Source organism: Onychomys torridus, chromosome 2, assembly GCF_903995425.1.
Source record: "Onychomys torridus chromosome 2, mOncTor1.1, whole genome shotgun sequence".
Classification (NCBI taxonomy): Eukaryota; Metazoa; Chordata; class Mammalia; order Rodentia; family Cricetidae; genus Onychomys; species Onychomys torridus.
In genome coordinates this window covers 162,932,738-162,953,143 of record NC_050444.1, presented here as the reverse complement: position 1 = coordinate 162,953,143, position 20,406 = coordinate 162,932,738, and the positions used below count along the sequence as shown (strand labels likewise).

The following is a 20,406-nucleotide window of genomic DNA, read 5'->3' as shown; positions in this document are numbered from 1 at the left end:
TCTCTCTCTCTCTCTCTCTCTCTCTCTCTCTCTCTCTCTCTCTCTCTCTCTCTCTCTCTCCCTCGCTGTGTGTGTGTGTTGTATGTATATGTATGTGTGTTCCTGGGGGTAGATCCTAGGGCCTTGCACCTACTAGGTGGCAGCCACTGAGCTAAGTAATATCACCAACTTTCTTTTTACTTTTTGTTTTACTTGTGTGGTGTGTGTATATAATATGTTTATTTATTAGTATGAGTGTGGGCATGTGTGGGGGCTATACTTGCACATGGGTGCACATGCATGTGTAGGCCCTAGGTCGCTGCCCAGTGTTTTTCCTCAAATTGACTTGTCTGTTGTGAGAGAGTCTCTCGTGGAATGTGAAGCTCACTGATTTGCCTAGGCTGGCTGGCCGGCCAGTGAGCTCCACCTGTCTCTACACCATTCTTTCCCTCCCCTAGTGCTGGCATTACAGAAGTTCATGGCCACCCCAGCTTCTTACATGGGTCTGGGATCCTGTTTCAAGTGATCATGTTTGGTGTCAGGCCCTTTTATGACTGGGTCATCTTCACAGCCCCTTGTTTTTCTAATTATTTTGAGACAATATCTCACAAGTTGCCAAGCCGGCCTTGAATTCACTTTGTAGCCTAGGCAGCTCGTGAACGTTCAAGCCTCCGGCCTCAGCCTCCAAAATAGCTGGGGTTACAGCCTGCACCACCAGGCCTGTCTCTTGGCTTCTTCCCTGGGGTTTATCTGGCTCTTCTTTATATTTATGTCTTATAAATAATAATATTTATGTATTCTAATTTTGTGTGTCTGTGCATGGGTGAGTATATGTCCATGTACCATGTGCATGCAGTACACACAGTGGTCAGAAGAGGGCGTCAGATTCCCCTGGAACTGGAGTTGCAGGTGGTTGTGAGCTGCCACAGGTCCTGGGAATTGGACCTGGTCTTCTGAAAGAGGTGTGAGCCCTTTAACAAAGGAGCCATCTCTCCAGTTCCTAAGTAATTTTATAAGAAAATGTTCTACATTAGAGAAAAAAACAAAACAAAACAAAAACAAACAAACAAAAACCCCTAACGGTGTTCTCATTGACAGAAATTAACTCAAGGGGAGGTCACATTTTATGATCTTATTTTGCCCTAGCCGAGGCATGTCACATTTTTGTATGTATCAAAACCTGCTTTGGTGTCCTTTAGAAGATTCTGCAGTTCTCTTTAGACTGGAGAACTTTCTAATTAAATTCTTCCCTATGTGTAGGGAGCCGCCATTCTAAGATGGCGCCGACTTCCTGACAGCTTTGCTGTAAACAACTCCATATTTGGCTGTGCTTGCTGGGCTGTGCGCCTCGAGGCTTGCGCATGCGCATATATGGTAATTTGGCCTTATGTCCTCAGCCTATCCCGTGGCTCCCCGTGCTTGCATTCTGGCGGGATCCAATCACAGATTGACCCGTTCGCTTGGTTCCCTATATAAGCAGCTGCCTTTTGGTTTTTGGGGACCCTCACCTCCCACTCTCCCTCAATCAAGAGGCGCTCCAATAAAGTGTGATCTGAGAAGAATCCTCGAATGGTGGTCGTTCTTCCTCGCTGGTCGAGGAGCTCGCCACACCTATGTTCAAATTTTCCTTCTTTATCGTAGATGGAAGTTCTTTTATCATTTTATCATCTGTTTTCAGTTATCTATCTTTCATGTGTATGTATCTGTCTATCAATAATCTATCATCTATGGTCAGCTATCATTTGTCTATCCATTTATCCATCTATCATCTATCATCTATCAATCTATCATCTACCTATCTGTCTATCTATCATCTATCTTTAGCTATCGTCTATCTACCTATTGATCTATTTATCACCTATCAATCTATGATCCATCTATCTTCAGCTATCATCTATCTATCATCTATTTACCTATAACATATATCTGTATTAGTTAGTTTTCTGTTGTGATAAAACACCATGACGAAAGCAACTTGTAGAAGGAAGGGTTTATTTGGCTCACAGTTCCAGAGGATTAGAGTCCATTGTGAAGGGCAGCATTGCAGCATTGCAGCATTGCAGCATTGCAGCATTGCAGCATGGCAGCATTGCAGCATGGCAGCCAGAGCAGAAAGAATCTGAGGGCTCACATCTTGAACCACAAACAAGAAACAGAGAGATCAGACCAGGAATGTGGTGTGGCTTTGCAGCCTTGAAGCTCACTTGCAGCTTTTTAAAGTGTGACCACACCTCCTAAGCCAACACAAACAGTGGCACCAATGGGCAACCTAGTGTTCAAACATCTGAGCCTACTGGGGATATTTTTCACACCATCACACTGTGTAATCTCTAGCTTCTTTCTATTATCTGCCCACTGGCACACCCACTCAGCCACCTATACCACATATATGTAGATCTTATCATTTGTGATGCTTTCCTCTACTCCAAGGACTTTTTTCACCACTGAGTGGAGTGTAACTGATGTTCATAGCTGTTAGTTTCGAAGATGAAAGGGTTCCTTGAGTAGCTGCCTCCTGCCTAGAACAAAGCTCCCCATGGCCACATTCTCTCTTGTTGCACTTCTGCACCAGTGCAGTGCAGTGGGGGCCTCAAGAGCTTCCCTGGGGCTCTCAGACTGCTTGTCTTGGCTTAGTTGTCCCAGAAGGAGATCCTGGGAGGAAGATTAGAGTCTAGCCCAAGATTATGTCACAGCTGACCCCAGGAAGCAGCAGTAGGGGAAAGTGGAGGTGAAGGAGGCAAAGGATGAATATAAAGGACTTGTTCCTCAGCAGGTTTCCATTGTGCCAACTCCAGAGGGGAAAATGAGGAGCCAGAGTTACCTTAGCTAGGGGTGGGACCTGGGACAAACCCAGAGTTACCCTAGTAACAGGAGAAGAAACCTTGAACACCACTACTTACCATAGCTGTGGGAGGGCAAGTCTGGGTTACCCCAGTCCTAGGAAGGGAATATTGGAATAGCTCTAGAGTTACAGCCGGATTTCACAGAAGAAACATGGGCAGCTCAGGATTTGCCCAACTACAAGAGAGGAAGCCTGGCCTCCACCCTCCTGACCACTGGTCTCATGCTCAGGGTGCTTCAGGACTCTACCAATTCTAGCCAGGAGACCAGATCAGGATTCAGTCTCTGTATATCTTACAGCCTCAGCTTCTCTGGCACCCACAGACTTGCCAGACACTGTAGCACAAAAGGCTGGTTATCTGGGGATGTTGGTAATGCCTCCCTCACAGAGCTGGTGTGCAGGTAAGAACGTGTACAGATGATAGATGGGTATAGATGTGATATTCTCTGTCAGCAGCAGGTACATGTGAATGACTAGGACAGAGAAGGCTAGGATTGTTAGGTTGCTGGCTCTGTCCACACAGTCCATGTCCTCTATCTGCATTTCTGTTCCTGCCTCCCTGCTCTGCTCAGGCCTGCTTAGCCTTAAGTGGTCAGTTAGTAAATGGAGGCCCTTCCATGTTAGCCCATGTGGCCTTGCCCTTCTCCTCCATCCTTCTTGGGACCCCTTCCCACAGGTTCAGACTTGCTGTGTTTACATCAGGGATGGCGGCACAACCTGTCAGACTCCATCTGTAGCAGGGCCATTTTTCCCCTTTATTGCTGTTAGAGCCTGGGAATGTGGTGGGGCCTCCACATTACACTGAGCAGAGCAAACTGCAACAGAATCAGACTAGAGGGTTGCACACTGCTTGGCTCTTATTACTGTGAAATGAGCTGACGATTCCATTTATTGAGGTCCTTTGAGTTGAACACTGAAGCTCCCTAGATGGTGTCCTGCTACAATGACAAATGACAGGGCCATTCTCAGAATTTTAAAGTGAGGTCAACAGAAGATGAGTTACAAGAATTGCATATGACAGCGTTTGAGGGAGTCCCCCCTCTCTGGGGACCATTTACCATATAGGTACAGGTGCTAAAGATCCTTAACCATGGCAGGGATGGAACAAGTCACAGGTCATTTCTTGGTCCCTGGAGGCTGGGTGGTTTTTCCTGAGGTCTTCTTCAAAAGGTAACCCCCCCTTTTTTTTTTAACTAGAGGTATCCTGGCTGTGTTCCCATGTGTGTCTTCACTCACTCCCACCCCCTCTGTGGGAGTACAGGGACACAGAGTCCATTTGCTTGCCCCAACATAATCCTTTGCACCCCCCTCCCCAGCCCCAGGCAGTGGCCTTATCCATGGAAGCTCAGGTTTTGGGACCTATTGCTGGGTGATTGAGGAACTGGGAGGGTTCACAGTGGTCTGAGGTTACAATGCAAGTGGCCAGAGCTGCTGGGGCTGAAGGAGGCCAGTGACAATCCCCCCACTCCACAAGTCACCTTCCCATGAAGAGATGGAGAACAACTGTGGGGGTTTCTAGTGCAGATCTGTAGGCACTGTAGATACGGTCAGGGTATAGTGTGTGAATAGTGTGTGAAGCTGTTTCCTGTGATTGTTTTAGTTGGTGCAGGCTGAGGGAGGAAACCAACAGTGACAAACCAATTGCACCCTGATCAGGGAACAATGTGGTATAGGGAGGCACCACCGAAAGTATATAATTTCCCATGGAATTGCTCTTTAGTCTTCCTGTGGCTGCTGCTGACACAGTCGGGCTGGGTGGGAACCACAATTAGCTGCAGGCACCCGGGAGGGTTGGGTTTTCTTTTTACCCTCTAGACAATGGAAGATTAAGCCATCAATAGCCAGTGTTGAGTCCTGGATGGTGAAATGGCCCATTGTTCAACAGAGAAAGTGAAGTTGGGGCCGGGAGGCTCTCCCCAAGCAGCGGGAGGATGGATGGGCATGCTTCTTCTCCCCACCTCTCCTGTAGCAGAGAAGCAGCAAGCTAGGGTGCGTCCAAAGCTGCCCTAACAGCCCCATGACTGTGCAGCGCTCCCTCATCTGGCTCTGACATGTGTACACACAAAACCAAAGGCAAACCTTTCTGTGCCTAGTGGACAGGTGCAGGTGGCACATAGCTGGCGCCTGGGTGAGTGCGCTAGTTTCAGGGCTGGATCTGCCCACATCTGCACCTGCTGCAACTTCATTCTGGGAATGGCTTCCTATAGCACCAACTGGCAGCTAGGGCAGGGCCTTAATCCTTTCTCTCTTTGTAAAGTCCTACCCAAAATATGTGACCACAGCACCTCCATACACAGACACACACAGACACACACACATAGACACACAGACACACACACATAGATACACAGACACCTACACACACACACACACACACACAGACACACATAGATACACACACAGACACATAGATACACACACACATGCCACTGCTCTGCTCTCTGTGGCTGAAGCATGCTTCTTCTTTGGAAAACACAATATTCTGTTTGTTTGGCACAATTGCAGCTAATTGTGGTTCCCACCCAGCATGACTGTGTGAGCAGCAGCCACAGGAAGACTAAAGAGCAATTCCATGGGAATTTTTTTTTTTTTTTTTTTTTTTTTTTTTTCTGAGACAGGGTTTCTCTGTGTAGCTTTGCGCCTTTCCTGGAACTCTCTTTGTGGACCAGGCTGGCCTCTAACTCACAGAGATCCGTTGTTTGGCACTTTTGATGGCCTGTTTTGTTTTGTTTTCTGACACAAGGTCTTGTATATCCCTGGTGGGCACTGAACACACTATGTAGCCAAGAATGACCTGGAACATCTGATCTTCCTGACTCTAAGTGCTGGGATAGAGGTGTACAATGCTATACCCAGTTTATTACATGGGTGCTAGGGTCCAAACACAGGCCCTCATGTTCGCAGGGTATGGTGGTATAGTGTTCCCCAAAATATTGTGCACCCTAATAAACTTATCTGGGGTCAGAGAACAGGACGGCCACAATATTAAACATAGATAGGCAGTGGTAGCACACACCTTTAATCTTAGCATTCCAGAGGCAGAGATTTACCTGAATCTCTATGTGTTCAAGGATACATCCAAGCATGGTGACTCACGACTTTAATCCCAGGGAGTGATGGCACAAAGCTGGAGACCAGAAACTAGCAGCACTTGGCTGGTTAAGCTTTTAGGCTTCTAGCAGCACAGTTCAGCTGAGATTCATTCTGGATGAGGACTCAGAGGCTTCCAGTCTGAGGAAATAAGACCAGCTGAGGAAATGGCAAGGTGAGGAAGCTGTGGCTTGTTCTGTCTCTCTGATCTTCCAGAGTTCACCCCAATAACTAGCCTCAGGTTTGATTTTACTAACAAGTACCTTTAAGATTCATGCTACAGCAGGGCAAACACTTCATTGAGTCATGTCCTCAGCCAAGCTTGTTCCTGTTAAACCAAACGGGCTGCCATTTCCCTAAGCTGCAGTAGCCATGGACAGAACAGGTGAGGGGTCCTAGTGCATCTAAGACATCTGACAGCTGAAGCCCAAATGGGGAGGAATCAGGTGCTTTGCTTGCCAGAGAAGAAGGACCGTGATGCTCATCTGTATCCAGCAGTAATCTAAATGCGGGCAATGAATCAAGAGTGGTTGGCCTCAGCACCCAGGGTTTCTATTGGTCTGCTTTGAACATAGTCATCTAGCATCTGCGTTAAACTTATTTATTCCCTAATGCTGGCTGATGGATTAAAAGATGTGTAGAAAATCCTTCTATAAGAGATAAGATATTGCAGGCTGCCAAACACCCCTGGCTTTTTTTTTTTTTTTTTTTTTTTTTTTTTTGCTTTTTTCCCTCTCTCTCTTTTGCCTCCTTTTTTGCTGCTGAGCTCGGGGGCCCCCACCTCGTATATCCTGATTAGTTTGTGGAAATTACTAAGGGGTTGTTTTTTAAGCCTATCATTGACACATCTAATTCATTAGGTACCAAATCCACAAGCAAATTTTGGCTGGCCGTAAAACACGGTTAATCCAGGGAGCTGCAATAAAAGGTGAAAAATTATGTCCCAGCAAATGTGGAATACTGCTTTTCTGTAGAGACTTTCACTGGTCTGCGGAATCTTTCTTCATAAATTTCCCCTCTGCTTAGTTCTCTCAGTAACTTAACCATTTGTCGCTTGCAGACCGCAGAATGGCTCCATGATACTCTACAACAGGAAGAAAGTGAAGTACAGGAAAGACGGGTACTGTTGGAAGAAGAGGAAGGATGGGAAAACAACCAGAGAGGACCACATGAAGCTCAAAGTCCAGGGAGTGGAGGTAAAGGGCGGGAAAGGCTCTCCTGTCCCCCTAATGTCATTTCTGGGCCGCCACAGAGAATTCGGAATTGCTTGTGAGTGATTCGAGGCCAGTCACCACTGTCAAGGGGATTTTTGTTTGTTAAGTTCCTGCTGTTGGCATTGGCCTTCTCACCTGAGAGTTTCTCTTCTGTTTCTTTGGAGCTGACCATGGCCAAAGTGCTCTACCTAGGGGGTCACTGGTGTATGGATGGGGACTGGCGAGGTGCCTGTGGGTTCCTCTACTATGTTTATCATATGTGTTTCTGGGTGCTTTGGGGTTGTGCTGGGGTGCAGGTCTGGGGAAGACGGGTGTCATTGTGAGGAAGTGCCCTCTCAAGGTGCTTTGGCCAACTGGCAATGCCCTTCAGGGCTGGGCAACTCTCCCCATGCTGACTAATATTTCATCTCCCTGCGGGTGTTTTAACTTCCACAGAGGTTAAAGATAATGAGAAAGGTTCTTGGGTTAGCAAGGTTCCTGCAGTGCTGGAGTGGAGAGGAATCTGTAGGGAAGGCTCAGGATCTGGACCAAATTCAACTTTGGCTTTCCTGGATGCAACCTTGCTATTCTGGCTCTGAGCCAGGGGCAACCTGAGAGAAGTCCCTTCCCTTCAGAGGGTCCCGACCAGGTGTCCCGCAGGACCTGCTGATTAACCAGTACTAGCTCTTTCACATCCCGTACTAGTCCCCGCCCAAGGGTCTTACTGCCACACTCAAAAGGGTGTGGCCAGGGATACCATGGGCGAGAACTCAGAAGCCTCCCACGTTCAGCTGGCGTTTCAGAGAGGTAAAGGCCAGCATCCTAGCTACTGTCATGTTGAGTGTCTGGCATGTCTCACTGGGCAGCAGGGACTGTGAGCCCACTTGAGTTCTAAGGATTGCCCTTGGGCACTGACGGGTTTTGTGACACACTTTGTCACAATGATTTTTTCCCTGTATTAATTATGTGCTTTTATGGCTGCCAAAAATAGCATCAAATGGCTTTTATTATATTACCCCATGGAGAGAGATAACTTTCGTTTTATGTGTATGTGCTTTTTTTTTTTTAATATACCAATAAGAATTGTTTTATGGTGATGAATAAGAAAAGCCGTGGTATGAGAAATTCCAGTTCCCTCTCCTCTGCCTTGTGTGCAGTTTAATTGACTGCATGGAACATTAATGTGCAGATTACCCGAACGTGCCACTGGAAAGAACCATCTCCAGCATTATGACCAGGGTCCTGCTCTGACATAGACATTAGCCCTTCTTGCAGGGAGCCCAGAGAGTTGGGGCTTGCCCTCTGGGGTGGGGGGACGGCTCTTACCATCCCATAATGGAAGAATAGGTAGTGAGAGCAAGAGAGAGAAAGCTTGGGTGGGGACCAAGAGAAAGGAAGCTGCTTATGCAGGACATAGAGAGCCTGCAGGAATTCACACTAAACCTCAGCAAGCAGCCCTCACGCCTGGAGGCCCATGGTATATTTCATCTTTAGTAATACGTAAATCAGGAACTCCTGGTTGTAAGTAACAGCAGGGTGGAATTCGTCCTCAGCAGTAGCTTGGAAGCCCAGGGAAAAAAAGCCACCGTGTTCATTTTCTTCCCTCTCGTTATAAATTAGAATTGTCACCGGATGGAATGAGAATGATTTATGGCTATTTTTAGGCCATATTTATGTTGGGAGTTATTTGTGGTGCTTAGCCTTGCAGCCTACAGACTAGGTTCCTCGGATGTGGAGGAGGGGGACACATGCAGATCAGAGAGGGCCATCAATGACCTGCTGGCCATGAGCTGTAGCTGGAGATTTTCTCTCTGGGTCGCCCTATGAGCAGCTGTGTGAGTGGTGGGACGGGAGGCCTCCATGGCAATGCCTTGGTCAATGATTGCCTTTGTTTCTGGTTTTGGGGAGAGGGAGGCCACCTGCAGCTGTCCTTCTTGGTGGCTGGTCTTTCCCTTGGCACTTGGAGTGTTATCCCACTGAACCAGACAACAAGCTGTGTCCCAGCTTTTGTGTGCTCCCTACAGAGAAAGAGGGAAGTGTGGTCACTGCCCACAGACTCAGGTAGAGCAAGAAGGCGGCCATGTTTGCACACACTGCTCATTAACAGTGCGGAGAAATGTGACAGGCTGAGCATTTAGGATAAGTGTCCCCAGGAGTCCAGAATGGGCTGCAGTGGCCAAGAGATGCTTCTTGGGCTAGGTGGGGGTATGAAATGAATTCTTGGAAGTTGGGGACGGTTTTGTGTGTGTATATGTGTGTGTGTGTGTGTGTGTGTGTGTGTGTTTGTGTGTGTGTGTGAATGAATAATTGACATGTGGTTTCAGTTTGTCTTAATATCTCCAGCTAAGCTGGATCTATGTTGTTTTCTGATCATTTTTGGATGGTTCTATCATATTCCTCTGGATACATACTAAGCCGGTCCCCCTTGACTGTGAGACCTTCCAGACTTTTAACTTTACCATTACTTCCTGAGTAAGCATCCTTACACAGGTCTTCTTGGGCACATAGGAAGTCTGGACGAGGAATTGCTGGGTGTGAGAGTTTTAGTTTTGCTAGACAATGCCAAATTGCTCTTGAGTGACTGTTCTAATTACATGCCCACCAGCACTGGAAATGATTACTTCCCCTCCACCCTCCGGTATGCTGGTCCTCAGAAGATGGTAGTGTATGCATTTTGAATTTGAGTTTTTCCCCTCTTATTCATGGGGAAGGGCTCCTCCTCATTGAAGTAATTGCCTTTCCATGGTTACAGAATTTTAAATAGCCCAGAGGAAGAGCATTTTGGCAATATCAACCATTAGTGGTGCTCCTATGTTAGCCATGATCTGCAGCAGGCTGGGAAGCCCAGTGGGTAGTCTTTGCCAGCAGCAGTGGCGCCATATACTAGGCTTCAAGGTCAGAAACCTACTTCCTCCCTATGGATTCATCAGGCAGGTCCTGTGTCTAGCACCTGTGTCACCCAAGCCCTAGTCCCCTCCAGCTACCCTCCTGCTGGATGGACAGCCAGGGTTTTAGAGTTGTGAATTCTTTAGTATCCTCATGGGTTTCCTCCATTCAAGGGCATGATACAGACATCTGGATCCATCATTTAACATATCAGTTGCTATAAGCCTTCCCCGAGGCCAGGAAAACTTCCAGCAGGCAGAAGGAAAGCTCAGTTCTGGTTCCTTTTGTTCTTGGGGGCTGGGGCCGCCACACACACTGATTTCCTGAGCTGGGCACAGGGTGTGGGTGGGGCACAGGGTGAGGTGGGGCACAGAGTGTGGACAGCAGCTTTTGAAGCTGACTAGCTGTTAGTTCAAAATCAGCCTTTGTGTCTGGGAGCCAAGGAGAAGCTCGCTCAGTAAGTTTCCAGAGCTGGTGGGAGGAGGGGGAAGGGATGGGGTGTCAGCCTCTCACAAATGAGGCCTCAACACATCTGAAGTGGGTCCTGCCCCTGAGCTGACTCCTGGCTGCTGATCTGGTGTTGCCCGGGGAAGGGACTGCTCTGAAGATCACTGTGCCTTAGGAATTCCCACAGCCACGCTTGTCAGGTGACAACAGCAATCAGCCAGAGAGCCTTTCTGGAAGATTCCTTCCCAAGTCTATGTCCCTTTTTCTCTGGCCCCCGATGCTGAACAGGCCACTTTATGTCTAATCACACTTCTCCTCAGACTCCTGGTGTGTCCCATGGCCAGACCAGCTCTCAGCTCTCCGTTTCTCCATTCCTTCACTGCCGGGTCTCCAGGGAGACGGGAGCTGTACCCTCAGTGTGCAGACAATCACGAGTTTACAGATCTCCTGTGAACAAGGCATACTGGCTTTGTCTGGTTCTCCTAAAGACATCTGTGCAGAACACATAGTGTCATACCTGTTCTGTAGATGGAGAGGTCAGGCCTTCAGAGAAAGGGACTGGAGCCTGAGTGTTCTCAATTGTTGTCCCTGGCACTCAGGGTGATCTCAGGTTTTCCTGTTGGCTCCGCTCATGATATTCAGTGTGTGTGGTCCATCCTTCAGCCACTTTCTGGGTGCCAATCACCTACTAGCATTGTGACAGGTACTGAGGGGTGCAGGGGTGCAAAGAAGGGTGTGTGGTCCCTAGTCTCAGGAGGAGACAAAATCTTAGGGTTTTGATGTGTGCTGGAAGAATTCCAGGGTCCTGTGAGGAAAATGTAGGCAACATTGAAGGCAGACCTGGTTTTAGGGCACAGCATGGATAGAGATAAAGCTATTCAGGTGACAGATAAACATTAGGAAATACATGGGCAATGACAGTCTGTTGAGAAACAGTCCATGGAACTGTTCGCAACAAATGACTGGATTGGTGGCATGTGGGTATTTTTCCTAGCCCTGGCCAAACTGGATTTCTGCTTGCTGGTGCCTGGACTATTGCATGAGCCTTTTCATGGGCAGGTGTAAACAGTCACTCCTCCTGATCCCCCAACTCCATCCCCCTGCTGCCTAGACAGAGAGTCAGGGATAGACAGAAGTGCAATTCTACCAATTCCTTACATGGGGGAAATGAAAGAGGTTATTGTGCTTACTGACAGGGCAGGAGTGAGGGGTGCTTAAATGAGTTCAGGTCACCCCAAAGCAGCCACACCACCAGAAAGTCCTGGATGATCACATGCTCCTCACATCACAGCTGCAGCCCCTCCCCAGTTAGCCTCCCACAAGGCCACAGGCCCTTAGGGAAGAATTACCTACAGCTGGGGCAGAGGTGCAGGGGGCACTGCTAGCTCTAAGGTGAGGGTCTCGTGACATCCCCCATTCCTCCTTCTGACTTCAGCAGGCCTGATCTTAAGGGTGACATATTCAGACAACAATGGCTGTGGTGCTTAGAGGCCAGATTTCTACTACAGGCCCCTCTGCTCTGATCTTAAGATGTCCCTTGGTGAAGACAGGCTGCCTTTGGGGTCAGTGAATGGGTCTGGTATTGAGGCTGCCGGTACAGTGGAAGACTCCACCCAGCCAGCTTCCTATAGAACCCATCATTCTGTGATGAAAGGAGGTCCCCGACCTGGACCATCCCTGGGTGGGAACGCCAGTCCATTTCCTCTGACTGTCATTTTCGGATGTGAACATTTTGCTGATGTGTTTGTGCTCCCTGGAAAGAACCCAGTGTCTCTCATTTCTCCATTAAGCACCTTCAAGCTAGAAGGCGGCGTTGGCACAGCAGTGGCCGTAATGAGGTTAGGTTTGGGGACTTGTCCTCATTAGAATGATGTTCTTTATTTGAGCACTTAGGCCACATATTAAAAAAGAAGAAAAAAAGGACCTCTTTCAAGAGTAGAAACGATATTGTAGTTACTGCATTAGGAATTAACAGGGCATGAAATAACCGCCTCGCAGCAGAGCCAGATCCCTTCAGCTCTGTTCCCAGCTATAAGATAAATAGGTATCTTGCTTGCAGATGATGGGAAATGCTTGCAGTAGCCAGCCTAAACAGGTCTGGTGCTCAAATCAAGTTTGGGAAACAGCAGTGAACAGATAAGGAGGGAACTTGGCTAATGAAACAAGGGAGCCACAAGGCGAGGCCCCAAGGGGCCAGCAGCCCGCCTGTGCCACTGTGTACATTTGACAGATACAGTTTCTGCTCTCAGTCAAGGGTTGTGTTTGGTCCCTGTTACTTCCTGTAGACTCACCATGCACTGACAGCGTCCCTCATGCAGACCATGTTTCTTCCGGTGTCATGGCCACATGACTTTTGAGTCCTCCAGATCAGGCCTTGATCTTTAGCCAGAGGGAAGTACTCGCTCCTCCTGCTGCCCTCAGACTTCACCTGTGCCTTCTTAGGAGGTGTGTACTCTTCAATGTATCTGTGTATCCAGCACATACATGGCTGGACACTTTATGTCTTCTGTGCTATAAGGCTCTGTCTGGTGTCTGGACACTGGGGACTTCAGGTGTTGGGTATGGAGGAAGAGTGTCATGTTCGACAATGTGCCAAGACAAAGCCAGTTGTTTCTATATGATATGGCCAGTGAGGCCCACAATCCTTCTGTTCTGCTCTCAGCCCTGGAGTTACAGATACGTGTTGCCATGCCTGGTTTTTTATGTGGGTGTTGGAAATCTGAACTTGGGTCTTCATGCTTGCAAAGCAAGCATTGGATGACTTATTCTATTTACAAGATAGTTTTTATTATTTTCAATTATGTGCATGTGTGAGAATCTGTATGTGGTCTTGTGCACATGAGTGTGGTGCCCTTGAAGACCAGAGCCCATAGATTCCCTAGAGCTTAAGTTGTAGGTAGTTGTGAGCTGCTAGGTATGGGTATTGGAAACCAAACTCTGGTCTTCTGCAAGAGCAGCAAGTACTTGTCACTGAAGGGTCCTCTCTCTCTCTGATAGCTCATTGTCCAGGTTTAGAGTGTCTGCTGACCTTACTTTCCTCCTCCTGGGATCTGGGAGTGAGAGTTGCTGTGTGTCTGAGAAACTCTGTGGTCACTGTGTTATCCTATATGGTAGATATTTGCTCTCCATTGCTTGCATAGCTGAAACTTGGAACTGGGTCACGGGAGGAGTAGGGAGATGATAGAAAGGGAGAGGAGAGGAGGGGAGGAGAGAGGAGAGGAGAGGAGATGGGAAAAGGGTAGACTACAAGATACACAGTTAAGGGGCCTGGAGAGATGAGGTGGTTCAGTGGGTAAAATGTTTACTGTGCATGTGTGAGGACATGAATTTGCATCCTCAGTACCCGTGCAAAAGCTCAAAGAAGCAGCATGCATCTACAGCCCAGTGCTGGCAGGTGGGGTGGCCAGAGAACCAGGTTCCTGAAGCTCACTGGCCAGCCAGCCTGGCTGAGACATCGAGCTCCAGGCTCAAGGAGAGAGACCCTCTCTCATAAAGGAAGACGGAGAGGGATAGAAAAAGCCACCTGAGGTCGACTTCTGACTTTTGCATGCCTCTACATGGGCTACCACGTCACTACCACATACACAAGACTGGTGCTGATTAGGGGAAACAGTAAATACTATTTCAGTCCAAGTGCATCTCAAACATTTCATGGGGCATGTTTATGGTAAATAGTGCCTGCCATGTCTGTGAACTCACATTGCATTGGCTCCTGTTATTTACCTGGTCACTCTTCTGCCACGACCACAGTTTCCTTTGTATCTTTGTGAAAGGAACTAGTCTGCTTTGGGTTCATGTGTCACGGAGGACATGAGGGCCAGCATCCTCCACTGTCTCTGATGAGCCATGCACTTTCTCAATGCTGGGCTTCTGGGGTGAGGGTACAGCATCCACCATGGAGCCCAGGGCTTTCTCAGTGGTGCTAGGACAACAGCTTGTGGATAGAGATGTGCCACAAAGAACTTTAAAGGAAATGTGATTCTTGTTTCTGCTAAATGGTGAAATAAAATGTCCTATAAATCTGATTTGAGCCTTAGTGTGCTGGACACTTCCTTGTGGAGGCGGTTCAGCAGACCATCAGCTGGAGTGGCTGGACTTAGGTTTAATTTTTATCTTGATGGTTCCTAAAGGTCCTTTCAAGTTAGTCTGTGAGGCCATGGGACATTTAGCAGATCCAATGACAACCACATAAACCCTTGACTACCACTATCAAACTCACCAAGGGCTCTTTTCCACCTGAACCGCTACATAGAACTCAGGATGAGGGCTACTCACATGCTTGTGACCACCCATCATGACCTCATACAGAGCTGGGCATGCGTTTGAGACAGTGATATGTATTTGTCTCTTGGTGGACAGTCAGATGTAGATGCAGTTGCTTGTTGAGTGGGGAATACCTCTGGCCTTCACTTGGCTGAATGGCAAATGGCCTGGTGTCTTCCTGTTCTTCACATTGCCAGGTGAAGTTAGCCCACCCTTCAGGATATGTCCCTGTGGGGAGCCCCGTGCCCTGTGGGCTTGAGTCTAATCTGCAGCAGGAGAGCTGCCACTGCTGCTCTTGAGTCAGCAGAGGGAAGACAGAAGACATAAACTCTGCACAGTGTCCAGCCACAGTTAAGGGGAAACAGAGGGATGGCTGGAGGGGAAGATGGAAGAGCTGCTGGTAAGCAGACAAGGAGGGGTGGCCATTCCTCTCGCTGCCAGTGTTGAGGTTCTTGGGCAGCACCAGCTGGTCGCCACATTCTGAATGGTTGTGTGGTTTTAACTGTTGATCTCACCTTATCTGTCTCCCTGGAAACCAAGCCAGAATGGGAGACAGGAAGTTGATGACTACGTAGCAGGGCTTTTGTGTGCTTTGAGGGTTTCTCCTGACTGTTAGATAGCCTTGCATTCCTATGACTCTGTTCCAATCCTGGGAGGTAGGTGTCTTCCAGGTGAACCCAAGGGCTCATATCCTACCCTAGTTAAAACTGGAGCCAATGTGCAAGTCACAGAGTTAGTTCACTTTGTGTGTTGTCTGTCTGCTCACAGGTGACCTGTAGACCACAAGGTCTACATCACCCTAGAAGACTCACAGCCTGTCTTCCCTGCTGCCTTGCCACAAGTGGCCTTGGTTCATGGATCCCCCATATGACTCCCTTACCCCTTTGATACATAAATTACCCCTTGGAGCTTCATCTTGCAGCTAGCAGGGTCCTATTTGGGCATCTCATGCCAAGCACTGATGATGCCTTAGCAGTTAAGAACACCAGCTGCTCTTGCAAAGGACTCACTCAGGCTTGGTTCTCAGCATCCACAAAGTGGTTCCCAGCCATCAGTCACTGCAGCTCCAGGGCAGCTAGTGCCTCTTGTGACCTCTGCTGGTACCAGGCACACATAGGATGCACACATATACAAGAAGGCAAAACACTCAAGCCCATAAAGTAAAAAGTAAGTCAGTCTTAAAAAATTGTTTTGAATGAGTTTTGTTCGGTCTTGAGGGAAAAAGTCAAAAGGAAAATTTCACGAGTCAGTGTGACAATTTGTTACTTGACTGCCAGCACCTCTTGAAAATCTCTAACTAAATTCTCTGATGGTGTGGTTGATCCTGCCATTTCTCAGTTGCCCTTGGCAATGCAGGACAAGAATACCAATTTTCTGAAGCAGAAGATGCCAGCTGACACTGACCCGCAGGCTTCTGGGGACACAGCCCTGCCCTGTGTCCTCTACTCCTGACTAAGTACCCTTAGTCTTCTATACACTAGCCCAGCTCTTGGCATGACACTTTATATATATATTTGGTGCTCAGCTAAATATTGTTTGAACAAATCTTGAGTTGATAGAAGTTTTCTCGTAAGTGTCCAAATAGAAAATATGTTTAAAAATTTGATATGTAGTATATGCATGTGTTCATGCTTTGTGTGTGTGTGTGTGTGTGTGTGTGTGTGTGTGTGTGTGTGTGTGTGTGTATGCACATGCATCTGTGTGTGTGGAGACCAGAGGTCAGGACCAGGTGTCTGCCTTAGTCCCTAGCTACCTTAATCTTTGAGACTGAGCTAGATGGCCAGTGAGCTTCAAAGTCTCCTGTCTCAAGTCTCTGCCTTCCCCTGGGTGTTGGGATTACAAGTGTATGCCACTCAGCTTTATACATGAACACTCACATGGCAACATTATATAAACTGAGGCATCTTCCCAGCCCTAGACAGAAAATATTTTTGGTTCTGTGATTAGTTAGTTTAATTGAACAATTCAATTCCTTTACTGATGCCCTATGAATGGACAGGACTGTTTTTAACACAACTTTATTCACAAAGATGCACTGTGAGGTGGATTTGGAGCATGAGTGTCATCTACACCTCTTTTGGATTATGATAGTAGCTTCTAAAAGGGGTAAGGTACTGTGAGAGCTAGACAGAGTTTGTAGTGGATTGTCAAAGGCATGCTAGGAATTCTTCAACAACTCAAGTTCCAGCTCTGCTGTGTCCTCGTACCTCGTTTATAGCCTGACACTTGTCTGTGATGTGTGTGTATGCTTTTGGAGCGGGGCGGGGTGGGGGGATGTGTTCATGTATGTGATTGTGGGCATGCACAGAGTATGTGTAGAGGTTCCTGCCTTCAACCTCATTTGAGGTAGGGCAGTTGACTGCTCACTGGGTCAAGAATGCCCCTCCATCTCTACTGTGTGTGCCAGGGTAGCTGGACAGAGAGTCTGTAGGGAGTCTCCTGTCTCCACTCAATCTCACCACACTAACAGTGGGATTGTAGGCGTGTGCTGCTGTGTCTGGCCTTGTTGGGATTCTGGACATTTGAACCCAAGTCTCTGTACTTTTCCATGATTACTGTTGCACCCACAGAGCATCTCCCCAGCCCCTAGTTAGTACTTTGACTAATAATACAGTCAGGGAGGCTGGAGGATCTTCATTTTCTTTCTAGTGGCCAAAGGTCTGCATGCCATATGCTTTCTTTATCTTATGTTAAGCTGTTTCCAGCCTGAGGAAGGCAGGAAAAGGTCTCTTGAAAAAACAAAAACAAAAAAAAACCACCTTGAAAGTAGGACTCTAAAAATGCCTGTTTCTTCCTTGAGCTCAGGCACTACCTGGGGCCGTTACAGGAGCCCCAGGCGAGTCTCAGTGGGGTGATGTGCGCTCCCCTTGCACTGGGACAACAGATACCAGGATGTGGTCCTGCAGCACTGGGTGGGTTAAAGGACCAGGTTGTCCTAAAGATGGAGAGATGAGTCCTGGGACCTTAAGTGCCATGTGGGATGTTGCACAGTCCTCCTTGAAATAGTGACCATGGAGAGGTGCAGATATAATCTGTCCCCTGCTTAAGTACTTACGCGACAACATGGGCAAGTGACAAAGGTACTTTTCTTCTTTGCTGCCACGATTTACGTGCAGTTTTTGATGGATTCAGGAAGTAGACATTTATTACAAAAGCATAAGAAATGTCGACTCCTCGCGAATTGATTATTTAGGATTTATTTTATTAAATATTCTAGGTGGTGCACAATAAACCAAACCTCTGAGGGTGTGCAGCTTAATGATTCATGAACCTTTGCTAGTGACAGGGAAATCAGAGATTGGACCTGCCATTTCAGAAGAATACAGATTATTATTAGATCTGGAATGGGCCTCTCGAGAAGCTTCCTTAAGGGAACACACGTATCAATAATTTCTTCTCTACGAACGGCTTCTAATGCTTCACTTATGGAAACATAAATTCCTCAGCAAGTGGCTGTGCGGTTTCCCTCCCTTTAGCCCTCATGTCCTTCACTCTGAGGCAACAATTCTTCATCCTTTCGTTGGTGGGTTGAGCTCACAGCGACTTGATCTCCATGCGTTTACATCCTGTGTGTGTGAGTGTGGATACGCACATGCCACGGTGCGTCACACCGTAGTCAGGGGACAGCTGTAGCTGTCAGTCTTAGCCTTCAACCTTGTTTGAGGCCGGGTCTTTCTTGTCAGTTTCTTCTGCATATACCAACCTAACTGGACCTCAAACTTCCAGTGACTCTCCTGTCTCCACTTCTGATCTTGCTGCGGGAGTGCTGGAACTGTAGACATGTACCACCATGTCTGGGTTTTAGGGGGGTTCTAGGGATTTTAAATTCAAATTTTCAAGATTGCACAGAGAGCGCTTTACAACTGAGCCACCTCTCCAGACACCCTTGTTAACTCCCACTGTGAAGATGCTCTGTCCAAGTTGGCCATCATCTCTGGAGGTGCATGAGGGGTGAGGTTAGTGTGTGAGCTTGTGTGCCCTTCGCTTGCAATGTTATGAACATTCGTTAACTTCTTGGAGGACCCTATGAGCACTCTTAGATCCTGGAACTCCAATAGAAATGAGGCTGTAGAGTGTTTCCCCAGAAGCCAGCAGGGTGGCCCAGCTCATACACAAAGTCCAGGTCTAAGGGCAGAGAAGGGTGCTCTGTCCACTTGTCTTGAGGGCTGCATTAATTGCTTTCTATTGCTATGATAAAACACCACAACCAAAATCAACTTATGGAAGAAAGAGTTTATTTTGGCTGATGGTTCCAGAATCCACAATGATGGGAGAGGCATGGCGGCAGGCAGCTGGAACAGGAAACTGAGAGATTTCACCTTCAGCAGCAAGTAGGAAGTGTTATGTCCACATCTCGAGACTCCCCAAATGAGACCACTACAGAGACGATATCTGATCAAACACACAGGGGTTTACTGATTACAAACTCAAACTTGGTCCATAATCCAGCACTCCAACACAGCGGGTGGAGGAGAATGGCCTCGAACTCTCAGAGTAAGAGGTTTTTAAAGGGAAAAACTGCAAGCAGGGTGGTACAAGCCTTGGTGTCTCAGGATTGGGTGAGGATGTGTAACCTCTGAATTCACTGGTTGGGGTCCAGAGGTATTTTTCAAAAATGGTTATCAGAAAACCACAAGGACATTTGGAGACTGTGGTTGTTGTTTACCAAAATTACTCATTGGCCAGCCTGATGGGGTCGCCTTGACTGGGGCCCTGGCTCTTTGTGACTTTTCTTGGAACTGTTTGAGGTTTTTACTGGAACTAAGTTCAGCTGCTGGCCAAATGCTGTTTGAAATGGAGTTTGTCTTGCTCTCTCAGAGGCAGCAAGAGTAAACTGGAAGTATGGAAATGCTATGAGATCTCAAAGCTCAGCATCAGTGATACACTGATGATGTACCAGGAAGGCCACACCTCCTAAAGGTTCCACAGCCTCCCCAGACAGCACCACCAACTGCAGACCAAGAATTCAGACACCTGAGCCTATGGAGGGTCTTGTCATTCAAATCCTGCAAGGGCTAGTGCCCATTCTCAGATCTCAATGAGCCCACCAGAAGTTAGGTTCAGCTGCTGAAGACAATGCCATGGCTGTCCAGCCTACCACCTTGGAACAGTGTTCCCAGATGGTGTGATGTTCAGCAGTGGATGACAAAGCCACATTCAGTGGAATTCCCAATTTTGTCTTGTCTGGTTGCTTGAGGTTAAAAATGTTCCATGATTCCCTTTTCTTTTCAACATATCAGGCAGATGCTGGGCACGTTGACCTCTTCCCTACAAGGCTGCTGGGAGCTTCCGTGGGAAGGACAAGACTTAGCTCCCATGTACCTGCTGCTCAAATGAGCCTGATTCTTGTGCATGGCATAAGGTGCTGATATTATACTTAACCCTACCCTTCCTGGTTCTGGCATGTGTTTTTATGTCTGTAATTAGACCCAAGTGTCAATTTAATGTACTGTGAGGTGAGGGTTCCCCAAAGAACACAACCTGAACCACTCTACAGTTCACTTCTCACGAGCGAATTTTGCCTTACTTTCTACACAGCTAACTGGTCCACAAAGAAGTGGTTCTTTCTGGTGCTGAAGAGATGGCTCAGTGGTTAAGTGCAATGGCCGCGCTTTCCGAGGACCTGGGTTCAGTTCTCAGCACCCACATGGTGGCTCACACCCTCTGTAACACTACTTCCTGGAGATCCAATGCCCTCTTTTGACC

At 47.6% G+C, this 20,406-nt stretch overlaps 1 protein-coding gene across 8 annotated transcripts in view; it reads left to right on the top strand.

The window, feature by feature from the left end:
• Positions 1–20,406, top strand: part of Camta1 (calmodulin binding transcription activator 1) — an 841,450-nt gene that overhangs the window by 427,189 nt on the left and 393,855 nt on the right. For all 8 annotated transcript variants that reach the window (XM_036177870.1, XM_036177875.1, XM_036177874.1 and 5 more), the window contains one exon: positions 6,972–7,107. In XM_036177870.1, coding sequence (XP_036033763.1) covers positions 6,972–7,107 — 136 coding nt within the window. The remainder of the gene's footprint in view (positions 1–6,971; positions 7,108–20,406) is intronic.